Consider the following 13,522-nt stretch of genomic DNA (forward strand, 5'->3'; position numbering starts at 1 on the left):
TCGCCTTCGCTCCTCACGATGCATCCTGCCAGTCCAGGCCTCAGAAAGATGAATAATACTTTGTGCTAAATACAGCGGGACACAGAATGCTAGATGGCTGTATGTACCTCATAGATTCAAGTTTAACAAAAAAAAAAAAAAAAAAAGGGGGGGGGGGGGGGTCGTGGAGGAGGAGGTTCATCAATCGTAGAGAGACAGAAATGTTTGTATATATATAAAACGGCAGCTTTATTTTATTTCTTTCCCTCGCTAATAAATCTGCAATGGCTGAAAACACACATGTTGTAACTGCAAAACAGTGGTGCTGGCAGTAAAACAAACATTCCAGCACACCCCAATCTCTGAACCCTCAATATGGCCAACTTCTGAAAATGAAACGTACTCCGTGCCAACATCAAACAAAAAATTGGTATTGTTACGAGGTGCAGACCTCACAAAGCTGGCTGCTAGGCAATAATTTATAGGATAAAAATCGAGTTTCTTTTTCACAAATGTGGAAAATGGAGGACTCATTGAAATACCCGAAAACTGGCAATATTCATTTTTTGGAACACGAGAGACCGTTCCTATAATGTTAAAAAAAATGGAGCCGCAACCTTCATATTAGGATTGAGTGTGCTTCCCAGTGGGAAAAATTTTAAAAACTTGCATGTTCCAATATTGGTACATAAGAGAATCAGCTGCCAATTTATTTCTGCTCCTCTCGAGATCCACGAAAAAATAAGTTACAAAAATTGTACAATAGAGCAGAACACGACCTCAGACAGCAATCCTGTAGCGGGAAAGGCGCATAAAAAATGTAAGCTTAAATAAATGTAATTATGCGGGAGAAATTATGAGGAACACCACCATCGCTTGCATAAACAAATGAACACTGGCACTGTGTAGCTTTCATTGTAGTTTCATGTAGTTTCATTCAAACTGCTCATATTCAAAATTAAATGGGGGAAGTAGATCAATCGTGACCTTCTGTGAATGTGCACTCAACGTCCACCATCTGCTATTACGGCAGGTTACTGGAAATGTCTCCAGAAACTAGGTGGTTATTCTCAATAAAACTTTCGTTGCTGTTTACCTGCACATCTTGCGAAAAAAATTTCTCAAGCGAATCTCTGTGAGATCGTCCCTTTAATAAAAGTTGCGATGGTCAAACCTGGCCACACGGACACATTTTCCGCTTTAGTCTTTGTGGTTGCTAGGAAGCGTTTAATTTCTCAGCCACAGACATTTCAATGGGTAACACCACTCCAAAATTCTCGCTGACTTCTTTATGCCGCTAGCAGGAACTTCCAAGAATGCTATGTTTCACATTGGAATTGTTCATAGTAATAGCTGTAGCTCAGAAATTGGGTTTTTCCTAACTGCTTTACAAAGTAACAAGGCGTCACATGGTTTTCCGCACCCAAAGCTCCAAACGAGACATTGTGTAGAGTTTTACTGTCGAAAGGCACGACTGTAAAGTTTTTCTTTGGAGGCCATATTTACTTTACCTCTTTTTAACTCTATGAATAGTTTCCCACAGCCCTACACAGTAAGGAATGGTAACACACGTTATGAAATTTTATCAAATACACGTGCCTCGAAAAAAGTGACAAAACTAAGTATCGCAGTTTGGGGACATGCAGAGGAATCTAGCAGACCCTGTAGCCACGTAAGTTGGCGTCTTGCAACAGCAAACATTAAAACCTCGCTTTGGCAGACCCTCTTTTAGGAACGCAAAAATAATTGAGAAAGGAAGTTTGCTTCACGAATTAAACACCGAGTTGGAAATCAACCCACGTTTGACTAGATTTTTATGCTAATGACAAAGCAAATAATAAAGAGTAAAATAACTGCAGGTAGAAAAAAAAAGTTAGGCTTACTAGACACAAACCTGACCGCGTAGAAAATGAGCATATTTATTCGAATACAAGATGCACATCCTAGGAATGTCCAAAGGGATGGGGCTCGGTTCTCAAATGTGCAGTGATGTTCTCCAGGTGGCTAGCCGAACACTGTGGCGACAGCGCCAAAGTGGGAGGATTTTAACCCTCCGGTCCCTCCCTGCATCGCCTTTTCATCACTACCAACTTCACTACCATTCGGGAAAAACAGATAAGGGTAGCAAACGAAATGTGGACGATTCTTGCAAACAAAGCTTGCACATTCGTGAGTGTTCGTTTGCGGAAGCTACACGACCGCTTAGCGCGTTCTTTCTCCACTCCGAAACTTTGCTGTACGGTCCCTATTAAAGTCCCTCGACTAAATTTTTATGTCATTCTGGGTTTAATTCCGTAACGTCGGTTATTTTGGAAGGAATCACTGCTGCATCAAATACTCGCAAAAAGAATGGGTTTTAGAGTATTGGAAAACAACAGAAAGAAAGAGAAAGAAAATGAAATGAGACTTTCGTGCAGAAGGCTGCACTCTTTCAGGTGACCCGAAGCAGTGCAGCCTTCTACACGAAAGTCTCGTCTCATTAAAATTTAGATGTTCTCAACTGTCTCGTTTCTGTTGTGCCGGATACTTGCACATTGCTCTTCTACGTACTAGGATATTGGAAAATGATGCAAAAGCAGCTCCACAAGAGGATGGTTGTCCTACAGGAATCAAATTCATGTTCTGAGGCTGGAACACAGACGAAAGGACAAGGAGCCTCGACTGCTTAAGAACAATGTCCTCAGGCGCAGATCTCAATTCCAGACTCGAACATAGGGTTCAGTGGACCAATCCCAGCATGCACGTGGCACTTGTCCACAGCGGACCCCCTCCCTGGGGAAAAGGCGACAACCTTCCACGTGCGTGCCAGACAAAATGTGCAAAGGAAATACATACCTTCCCACGTGGAATTAAAACAAACTCTCAGAGTTGTTTTCTGGTCAATGACAACTTATTTTTGCTCAGTGCTATTGCTTCTCACAGAAAATGCCATAAAGGAGAAATGGCTAACCAAAAAGCAAATGAGCGACCAGTTTTTCTATGCGTGCATTTTCAACGCTGTCCGTCCAGGGTCTCGTATAAGTACCACATTTTTTTAAAAGCAACTTATTTAACTGCATTAATGTGAAATGTTCCAATGCAACAGATTACCCATGTACTTCTCAAGCAGGTGCCAGTGACCAACACAATTATGACTGTGGTGTGAATTACTTGGCATGGTGCATCTTACTGACATACTTAACAGTTTTATAGGAAGAAAACAGGGTGTTATAAATGATTTCTGCGCTACTTTAAAGCGCCGCATTTCCCACGAATAACCGTTTGGAAGTGGTCCACTAATAAAAAAAAGTATGATAACAGTTATAAAAATCTCGGGGTCCCACATTCCCGGTTGCATAAGTGCCGGATTAAGTGAGTGGAGTCTGAAACACTCGTGCCCCGGGGCGCCTACTTAACGCACCCACTGATTGACGAAATGAACTAATCTCAGTTTTAGTGCTCCTTGAAAGGAGAACTCAGGTGGTCCCCCAGAATTTTCGCTATAGTGTCGAATAAAATGCGAGGTCTTTGTTTGGCACATCTTTAAAACGCTCGGAAAGAGCGTGTAAGAGAAGGAGCAGATCATTTGGTGTATGAGAGAAAAGACGTACCCGATGCCGCGCGAGGTATTTTTGTGGTGACGAGTGAAACAGTTAAGATGTCACATGACAGATATACTGTACGCCTGTATTCGAATAAATAGATAACCTGTTTGCTGTTGCTGCCGTGCTAGAAACATGCAGGTTGTTTCCTCTTCCTTCAAATATCGTCGCTACCAATAAAAAAAGGAGGTTTTCCAACATCACACGATGGAGCAGCGAGATCCTTTCCACCACCTCCTGCGCCGTTTATGATCCTCGGGGGGAGGTTGGTTCCTGCGGCCACAACAGACAACGAATTTTGCAGCGTGTCATCGCAACAGATCTACATACCTGATGATTCTGACTACTTCGTGGAAAGCTGCGTCAACGTTGATAGGCGGGTCTTTGGCACTTGTCTCAATGTAGCTTATCTGCGAGAGCAAAGCGGTTGTTGGTACAAATGAGGATGAAACAAGAAATAATGCCCACCCTGAGCTGGTTGGCAAGGTCACGACCCTGCTCCTCTGTGACCTTCCTTAGGTGCACAAGGTCCACCTTGTTGGCCACGAGAAGCATCGGGTAAGAATCCCGGTCTTTGACCCGTAGGATCTGTGTGTGGAAGTGGCTGATGTTGTCGAAACTCTGCCGGTCCGTGACGGAGTACACCAGCAGGAAGCCGTCCCCCTTGCGCATGTACTGCTCTCGCATGGCACTGAACTCCTCTTGGCCAGCTGTGTCCAGCACTGAAATCAATATGGGCTATGCAAATACACTGGATAGTACATAGAGAAAGGTGGGTCCAGCAGACATCCTGTCGCAACTACTGGACTCGTATTAATTACCTAAAAGTCAGACGGCAGAATTGGTGGCAATCATTGTTTCAATCCACCCTCTTATTTAAAAATCCTGAAATGAGCAGGTACCCGGAGATATAAATTGCCAAATCTTGACACGCAAATGAGCCAAAACCAGAACGACACAACCATCAGCTTATCGGATGCTGTTGCTTCTTTTGAGCTCGAGAAGCGTGTTGTTTCAGCTCGTTTGCGTAGCAAAATTTTGTGATTTTTATCTCAAAGTAAGTGCTTGTTTCAGGATTTTTGAAAAAGAGGGTAGTTGTAAATAATGACGAATAAATCTGCTTATTCAGTGACCCTAGCTGAACGAGGCAGGACGGAATACATCAAGGTTGAAAATAGGAGTACAGTTGGCTTATGAAAGAAACGTGCCGTGAGAGGATGCGCTAACTCCCAATGTTGCTGTGCCGTCCAACAGTGCTGAAAGCGTCCAATGTTCCCACACCGTCGGCCGGCTCACTATAACTGCATCTCCATAAAATTGTTTTGGCTGGCGTGGCAATTCCGCAACTTGGTGTCACCTCATTATGGAAATGGTTTTGGGGAGCGATGCAAGCTGCCATAACTGCACTAAACTGACCTAACTTAACACTAAACTAACGGAAGACATCACAAACTAGGTTTAGTTTAATGATGAGGTTAGCTTAGCACGGCTGTGGCAGCTTACCTCGCTCCATTGTTAGGTTAGTTTAGAGTGGCTGTGGAAGCTAGCCTAGCTCCCTCCATAAAAAGACATTTCCATAGTGAGGCTAGCCCACGAGCTGGCGGCAATTTAATCGCTTTTTTGAACAACCGGGATGTTTATTTCTGCACACTACGATGAAGTGGTCACTGAGCTGGCCGACGGTGCAGGAAAAGTGGGGGCTTTCTGCACCGTCGGACGGCACGGCAACATTTGGAATTAGCGCACCATCACAGCGCTAGGATGTGCATTTCCCTATGCGCTGTCTATGTCTTTGTCCAATACAAAGGGAATAACCTCCACAATCATCCTCATCCGACGGTGCAGCAGACACAGCGAACAGTTAGATTAACAGAGCAGAAAAATTGAATTTCATACACGCACCGATGTAGTTTTTCACGTATCAATCTCAAACGGAAATCGCTCATGATTCGTGATAAGGAGTCGGGTTATTGTATCATTATGCTCTCTCATAAAAGCCATCTTCCGCACATACAATCCTAAAAGACGGAGATGCATTTTCTCCGCGACTCACTACTTTTCCGACGTACACGACAGCCGATCACATATATATACGTCGACTCCCTCGACTAGTTTACGGTTTGATTCGAATGCGTCGGTCCGACAAAAATGTCGACTAGCTTTGTACACATTTATGAGCAAAAGCGGACGCACCATCGAGAATACACCACTGGCCATCGATTTCTGTGTGTTGAATGTAGGAGTCTTCGATGGTGGGATCGTAGTCAGTGACGAAAAGTTTCTGGAAGAATTGTATCGTCAGAGCAGACTTCCCCACGCCGCCGTCTCCCACGACTACAAGCTTGTATGTGGTCAAATTGTCGTTTGGTGGTTTCGACATAGTCATCTAGGCCCAGCGTTTCGTCAATCTATTCTATTACCAAAGAAATGCATCGCTCGCAGACACCACGGTACGATCGTTTCATTAGGCTTAGTAGCTTCACAACTTGGCTCCCCATTCCTCGCGCAACTGTTCTGAGATGCTCAACAGTTCCTCCAGACTAGCATCTCAACTGTTGTCCTTGGATCACTACTTTGGAAACGCAACAGAAAAGACGCACATACATAGAGTAACTCATAAGTTCACCAATCACAAATACAGCAACCATAAAACAGAGCAGCTCCCGACCACCGCTGCTCCCATGGCTGCGCCGCAGTGGCCAGCCACCCACCGGGTGGCCGCTTCTGTTTGTTGTGAAATGTGCTGCCCCATTTTGCTCTTCTTATTTTCCTCTCAATTCGATAATTTTTTTTTACCGAAGTTGGCAGAGTTGGTAGAACACCCAACCCCTTTTGATCTATGCTTTTATTTATTCTTTGGAATACTTCAAGGACTTCAAGGGCACGTTGTGGTGATTTGCTAGTTTGCTAGGGTTGCTCGTCAAATACGAATAAGAGCACACACTAATAATAATAATATCAAAAAAACTTCATCAGTGATTATAACAGGACAAGTTATGAAAACAGCGAAACACTGCAGTCTTCTGAGCCGACCTTTCAACTCCTCACTGTGGCGTGTCCACGAACGATAGAATCCCTGGGCTTGCACTGCGCTTCCAACAGTTAGGGACCATTACCACTTTCCAAACCGTGCGGATTCCCTGCTGTACGCCCACAGCATCCAATTTTTCATTATTGCTGAATTTTGTCTCGTCTTTTCCGTCAATGTTTCTTACAATCAGCATTGAACGAGATCCCCAGTATTTAAAGACCCTTTCTATCGTTTTAACATTATTCGATTATTGTACACTTCTCATCTGGGTCGACAGATGCGCCGTTACGGCATATTCTGCAGTTGTCACACTTCGGTGCTATTATTTAGATGTTACTAGACTCTTCATCGGGAGAAGCATAGTAGCTGCAAGCGTCGCAAATGGATGTTTCGCTTGGCAGTGGAACAAAACTTGAACAATGTTAATAAAGGTAGATAGCGTTCCGAGACTGGAAAATTTAGTTTTTAGGGCCAACCCTGGCTAGAATCCCATCCGCAGTAAGGCAAATGTTTATACAGTTCCCTACAAAGTCATCCCAGGATGCACAGTCCCCTCAAGGCATCATGATGCAGGCCACCAACCAAGGTTTCTGGGCCTACTCACTTGGGAACATGAAAACTATCAAGTCGAAGCTCCGCTGTAGAATACAACAAAAAATACTAACATTTACTCGACTCCCTGTATCAGATAATTTTTTGCGCTGTTAGTGTTTATCATAGTTGCTTACATGAGCATCAGTTTTTCATTATAAAAGCAATAGAAACCTTACAGTACAGAATGCAGATTATCATCATGAACTATAACTGGGGTTTCCGGTGTTTATTTATACCCAGATTCGGTGCGGAAAATTGGCAGTTATTTCGTTCACCACGCATCGGTGGCTTTCGATGGCAATATTTTCGTGGCATAGAGATTCGGTGAAAACTGGCAAAAGATAGAAGCTTCTTACATGCACACTACATGTAACGCTTTATTTACAAAGCAACTTGCTGGCAGTGCGCAGCAGCCTGGCTCAAGTGTTTCCCCTCACCAACATTTTGCTGCTACCTTAAAACTCAAGTCAGCCATTAATAAGGTGCAGCTTCAAAATGTACTTTATTATTCCTTAAACGATAACTCAAATTAGGATCCCATAAAATATCATCACACAATCATTGTGTCATCTAATCACTATGGAATGTTATTAAAATAGTTCCGCTCCACAAAAAATGCATTTTAAAATTAAATGACCTTTCCTAAAAATTTATCCACTATTGAAAACTTTAATAAGTGCTTGTCAATAAGAGGAGCACAGCAGAAAAGGTGAAACAGCTGATGATTTCCACTCGATGAGGAAACAGGAGGATGGAACATGGAGGTTAATTATTGAAGTTAACATAGGACCAAAACTTGAGGGGTGCAACAGGTGGGCGAGACTGCGTGCTTACTGGAGAGCCAGTGCTGAAAACGTAGAAGCCTCCGGTGCATCGAGAAGCCGACAGGACAGAGATGCCTTGTCCTACAAGTTCACCTGCAGAGAAGACATCAAATGTAGTTGAAACGCATCACTTATTCTAGAACACACGCTCTCGATTGCTCTCTCTTTTTTCTGTCCCTTCATAGCCTATATCTATTAAATGTGTACTAAATATCAATTAAATTATGCGTAAGATGTACATATAAACTCCAGTCTTATACTTCATTTGGTTCACAATAAATTATCGTGCCCTCGTCTATTGTTTAGCTCTTATTTGTTTCCACTTTTGGATATGTATGCAGCTTACAATTCGTAGTCCAAACTATTAATAGCGTCAGCGGTTCATCATCAACTGATGTTGCGCTGATGCCCACAACCGGCTTGCAGAAAATGAAAGATGTGCGACTCACCCATAATCTGGACGAGGGCATTGGGGCTGTCCTGGCCTACTCCAAAGAGTAATGCTCCAGAGAGAACCTGGCGTGGCTCAAAGGCAGCACCATCTATGGAGCAAAGAAACAACCTGTCCCCTGCCACTGAGCCCACAAGTGTGTGAGTGGTCGTCCCACACTTGACATCTAGGCTCACTTCACCCGAAAGACAACAGGATGGCTTCTCCACATGCTTCTGTAACATCTGTATGCACCAATACAAATACATGGTCGTCATCCTTCTTGTATGAATTGTTTCACAGAAGACTGTCCAGTAGAGTAACTAGCTGGAAGGACTATTAAAAGACTAGACGAAGGAGTCCTCCTTACTTCTATTTTGGCCTCTGGTGCCAATGCTGACACGTTGATGAAATTTGCATTGCTGCGACCCAGTTGTTTGAGCACTCCAATCGCAGCTGCAGTGCACAAGAACTTGGCTTTGCCCGCGAGCGCTGCCCCTGCAGACATCAATCGCACCATCTGTCACCTCTCTATTATTTGCGCGTCACAATTTGTCAGGTGGCAATCAGTATGCGGCGCTACAGAGACACAACTTACCACGTGTGGTCAGCTCAAGTTGTAAGCCATTGGAAGGGCCAACTAATGCAGAGGCAACCTTTCCCAGGGCGACGCACAGGTCGGCCCATGGTTTGTTTTCGGGGACTTGCGTTTGGGCCAGTGCAGGAGCATTTACCTGCGTAGTTATCGTATTATAGTCTGTTTAAAATTTTTGCAGTCAGAAAGGATGTTTGACTGTGGTGTGCATGGACTTGCGCGAATATTATTTGTACTTAAAGGGGTTGTAACAGGTTGTCCCAAGTTATCCCAGATAACAAATGGTTCTTTGCACCGATATAAACCTGTATTGAAAGTTTCGTAGCGAAAAAGGTAATGGAAACAGAGAAAATGGGCACCGCAAATACCGACATCACAGCCCTCGCCACTGCCCGTGAGGCATGCATTAACCCCGTTAACAAATGCCACATTAAATTATGTATTTTAATAATTTTTAATAACCATTTTTAAAGGAGCACGGAAAAGGTATTTCAGCTGGTTAAAAACCGCTCTCACTTTGTCAAACAGTGCATAAAAAATGTCCAAGCAAAATATTTTGGATCCACAAGGTTTTATTACGGCGCAATTTCATCTTAAAAAGTGGTGCTGCGGCCTACGGGCTACTCCCTCACTGCTGCGATGTCAGACAGCCTCAATTGCCGCGAAAAATTTGTGCGCTGTTGACAGGGCTACTTGTTCATAAATATTTTGCCATCATGGGTAAGTTACGTGGGTTTAACTAAGTTACAGTTAGCCTGCAAAAATAGACTGAGTTACAGTTACAATTTTTGAAATTTATCTATAGTTACAGCTGCAGTTTCCACGTTAAAGCAAGTTGGTTCCTTGACAGTTACCTTCTAAAAAAAAAAATCCCAAACAGATAAAACTGAAAAACTTCCTTTTGGCACTCGCATATAGACCGAATTATAAACGGAGTATTTCCCGTGGGCCAGCACAATGTGAGCTAGTCCAAGGCTATCCTGGCTGCTTATCAGATGGCAGAACTTACGCAATTCCTGGTTGAGAAAAAAATACGGTAGGGTATTTGAACGGAAGGGTATTCGACAAAATCACACCAGGGACACGGAAAACATTACAATACCCGAGTAACTCAGTTATATTTTAGTTACTTTAACAAAGAGTGGTAAGTAGTTACAGTTACTTGTAACCTACTTGCTACCCAACACTGGCTATTTTGTAATACTTCATTTATTTAATCCGTAAGATGATGAAAAATTCGTAAGATAAATTCGTTTAAAATGCAGTCAGCCTGCAGCATAAAAACGGTCATGGGGGAAGTAAAGTTATGTGGCGGATTGCCTTTGTCGCGGAAGGGCTGAAAAGATATTTCCTTCTTGAGGTCCTGTCAAATGTGTCGTCACACGTGGTGGGGACTATATGTAAGAAAGTAGCCCATGTTTAAGGCCCCGGGTTTTCCGCGGTTCCACGAAATATCGCGGAATCGTTCGTTTGGCACGGAATTTCACGGAATCCCTTATAAAAATAAAACCCCTAAACACCCCTAAACAGGGGTGTGCGGATATTCGAGTAATCCAATTCGAATCAAATACCAGACACTAGAAGTATTTCATTCATTTTAAGGATCGAATACCCAATATTCGGCCTCCCGAATGTCCGACTATTCGCTCCCGAAAGTGGGCTTCACCTGAAGCTTCCCTGCAAGAGGTGAAGCCTGCTTTACGAAACTGCCCATACTGCGAGACCAGCACAGACAGATTGTAGTTTAGCCTAAGATAACGTGAGCCCAAGTTTATTGGGCATATTTCGCCTGAGGAGGGGGCGGCGTCCCTCCCGTGTGCAATTTAGCGGTGGCAGTGGGGGATTTCGATTTCATGTCTGGGAGTTTGCCTTTAAAGACTTAAATAAATGCATACAGCCCAGAAAAAAAAGGGTGTCCTGTAACTTCCACAGGGCATGTATTGTAAACTCCTCCCTATAATCTTCCTATAAGCTCTGTAGATACTGAAAGATCTTTCAGCAAGTATAAAATGATTGTAGGTGACAGACCTTGTCAGAGGGGAAATCAAGATATCATTTATGTAGTGCTGAGCCACAACAGTGCTTTCAATCTGTAATTTTATAAAATATTTTTGTCCACATATTCCCATTTCGGAAAATCACAGAATTTACAAGTTGGTGCAGCAGAAAACCAGGGGCCTTAGCTATGTTGGAGACCTCTTAGTAATGCATTACCTTTCAAAACTGTAATGAGCAATGGTGGTCAACACAGGTTAACAACAGTAACTTACCACACCTGGGACAGATTGTCCAACGGTGAGATCAACAAACTGTTCCGCGATTTCTTGCGCGACTCGCAGTTGCGCCTCCCTCGTATTTGCGCCCAAGTGTGGGGTGCACACTACCTTAGGGTGGCCAATCAGGGCATGGTTTTTGGGTGGTTCCTAAAAACATTCAAATGAATTGGTCTCTGACAAATGCTGAGAAAACAGAAAGGAAGTGGATGCAATTACCTCAACAAAAACATCTAACCCAGCTCCTCCACAGTGACCAGACTCCAGTGCAGCTAAGAGATCATCCTCGTGGACAATGCCACCTCTAGCAACATTGATGATTTTGACGCCTTTTTTACATTTTCCGAGTGTGTCTTTGTTGATTAAGTCTGAGGAATAGTGCAAGAAATACTGGCATAATTAACTCTGGGTACTTTTTTGTCGTCATCACTAGCTCGTTCACTTTGAAATTTTTTATCAACTCTAATACGAGAGGTTAAAAGGTAAGAGGTGATGCTTACGCTTAGTTTGCGGTATGAGAGGCGTATGGACTGTAATATAGTCGGCAAGTGGCCAAAGTCGGTCGAGAGTCATGCTTTCCACTCCAAATTCTTGGGATACCTCGGCTGGGACAATAGGGTCGAACCCAATCGTCTGCAATGTGACGGAAAAAATAATAATCACCCCAAAATATGGCACAATTCAGCATATGTACTTTGAAAAATGAAAGTACCCTGACATACCTTCATACCAAACGACTGCATCCTCGTTGCCACTTCTTTTCCAATCCTGCCGAGGCCAACGATTGCCAGGGTCTTGCCGTACAATTCGTTTCCCATAAACATTTTTCTATCCCACTTTCCAGCTTTCAGTGAACTCGTTGCAGCAGGGATTTCTCTGCATTGATTACGTAGTTTCATCATATCATGCTAATCGAACCATTAATATTGTTCGTATTATTGCATATATTCTATTTATACTCAATAATAAATTAATATTTTAAAGCAAACCTTGAGAGTGTGATCACCATTGCACAGGTGAGTTCTGCTGCACTGACCGTATTACCTCCTGGTGCGCTGTAATTATTTTTTTATTTTGAGTTAATAAATATGCATAATAAGATCTATATCTCTGCACAAAGCGCACATACTTTATAACCAGTACTCCTTGTCGAGTGGCTGCATTGCAGTCAATGTTATCGACACCAGTTCCCGCACGTCCGATGACCTTGAGCTTCTGTCCAGCTTCGATAACATCTGACGTCACTTTGGTGGCTGATCGCACTATCAGCGCGTCGTAGTTCTGGTAAGATTAGAACAATAGTCACGTTCACGAGCAAATGTTATTTTCAGAATTTTCGGTTTAAAAAAACAGAATTCTGACACCAAACGTAGAACTTGCGCTCGTGCATAGTTATACCCCGAGTATAAGCCGCAGAGTAAATTATTTAGTCACCGTGCTAAGCACTCTGAAGACTTTTACTAATTTGTTCTTCTTCTGAAGCTCTATAACATTTTTTTCGTTAGATCTTTCAATACATGCCTGAATTAAGCGAGTCCGTGTCACTTAATTATTAACATTACTGCCGGAATATCGTAACAGGTGAAATCTGAGGCCACTTTTGGGGTGCGGCAATTTGCAAACGACTGGTTTATCGTCTGCAACCAACACGTCCGGAACTTTCCGATCAGTGAGATAAACGTATTCCATCAACTGCATACCCCAAAACACAATTGCCGACTTACTTCGATTTCTTTCAAAAGCTGCGCCTTGGTGAAGTCTGTTTTGAGGGTAACCTGGATGCCGTTATTTTCAAGGATTTCGACGCATGACGCGTCGACAGCGTCGCTAATAAGGACTTTCTTGATAGACAGAGCCATTTTCGCAAGTTTTGCTCGCACTTGTGCACGTGAGATATTACCCCAAGCAACAGCCGACAAAGAACTGAGAAAGAGCCGGTCAGGAAAAGTCCACTCGTGTACAGAAGGGGAGGGAGTGTAAAAGGAAAAGAGGGGGAGAGGGCGTCCAGAAACGTCTGTCGCCTGCTAGCTCTTGCTCTGTCTGGAAGGGCACTAGCGCAGGCGTTACACTTGGCTAGACTTCGCGATAAAGCATCGTCTTTCGTTGTAGACGCGTTTCCTGCTATCTCAATTGCCGCGACAAGTGTCGTCTGATACGTATACCGTGACATGTCATTTTCGTAACGGGCATTCCAGACTAAGCAATGGAGTAGTGA

The 13,522-nt window shown here is 43.4% G+C and overlaps 2 protein-coding genes across 2 annotated transcripts; both read right to left on the minus strand.

Moving 5' to 3' along the window:
• Window positions 1-207: 207 nt before the first annotated feature.
• Window positions 208-6,284, minus strand: LOC135367401 (ras-related protein M-Ras-like). The gene is made up of 4 exons (XM_064600654.1): window positions 5,754-6,284; window positions 4,029-4,282; window positions 3,891-3,970; window positions 208-3,833 (listed from the first exon to the last, which is right to left on the minus strand). The coding sequence occupies exons 1-4, from the start codon at window positions 5,944-5,946 to the stop codon at window positions 3,761-3,763; spliced, it is 600 nt and encodes a 199-aa protein (XP_064456724.1). The 5' UTR covers window positions 5,947-6,284; the 3' UTR covers window positions 208-3,760.
• Window positions 6,285-7,668: 1,384 nt separating this feature from the next.
• On the minus strand, window positions 7,669-13,328 carry LOC135367399 (D-3-phosphoglycerate dehydrogenase-like). Its single transcript, XM_064600651.1, has 11 exons — window positions 13,032-13,328; window positions 12,437-12,588; window positions 12,297-12,362; window positions 12,030-12,183; window positions 11,808-11,940; window positions 11,527-11,675; window positions 11,305-11,457; window positions 9,038-9,173; window positions 8,810-8,937; window positions 8,459-8,684; window positions 7,669-8,102 (listed from the first exon to the last, which is right to left on the minus strand). The coding sequence occupies exons 1-11, from the start codon at window positions 13,164-13,166 to the stop codon at window positions 7,951-7,953; spliced, it is 1,584 nt and encodes a 527-aa protein (XP_064456721.1). The 5' UTR covers window positions 13,167-13,328; the 3' UTR covers window positions 7,669-7,950.
• Window positions 13,329-13,522: the final 194 nt, after the last annotated feature.

This window comes from Ornithodoros turicata, chromosome 8, assembly GCF_037126465.1.
Source record: "Ornithodoros turicata isolate Travis chromosome 8, ASM3712646v1, whole genome shotgun sequence".
Lineage (NCBI taxonomy): Eukaryota > Metazoa > Arthropoda > Arachnida > Ixodida > Argasidae > Ornithodoros > Ornithodoros turicata.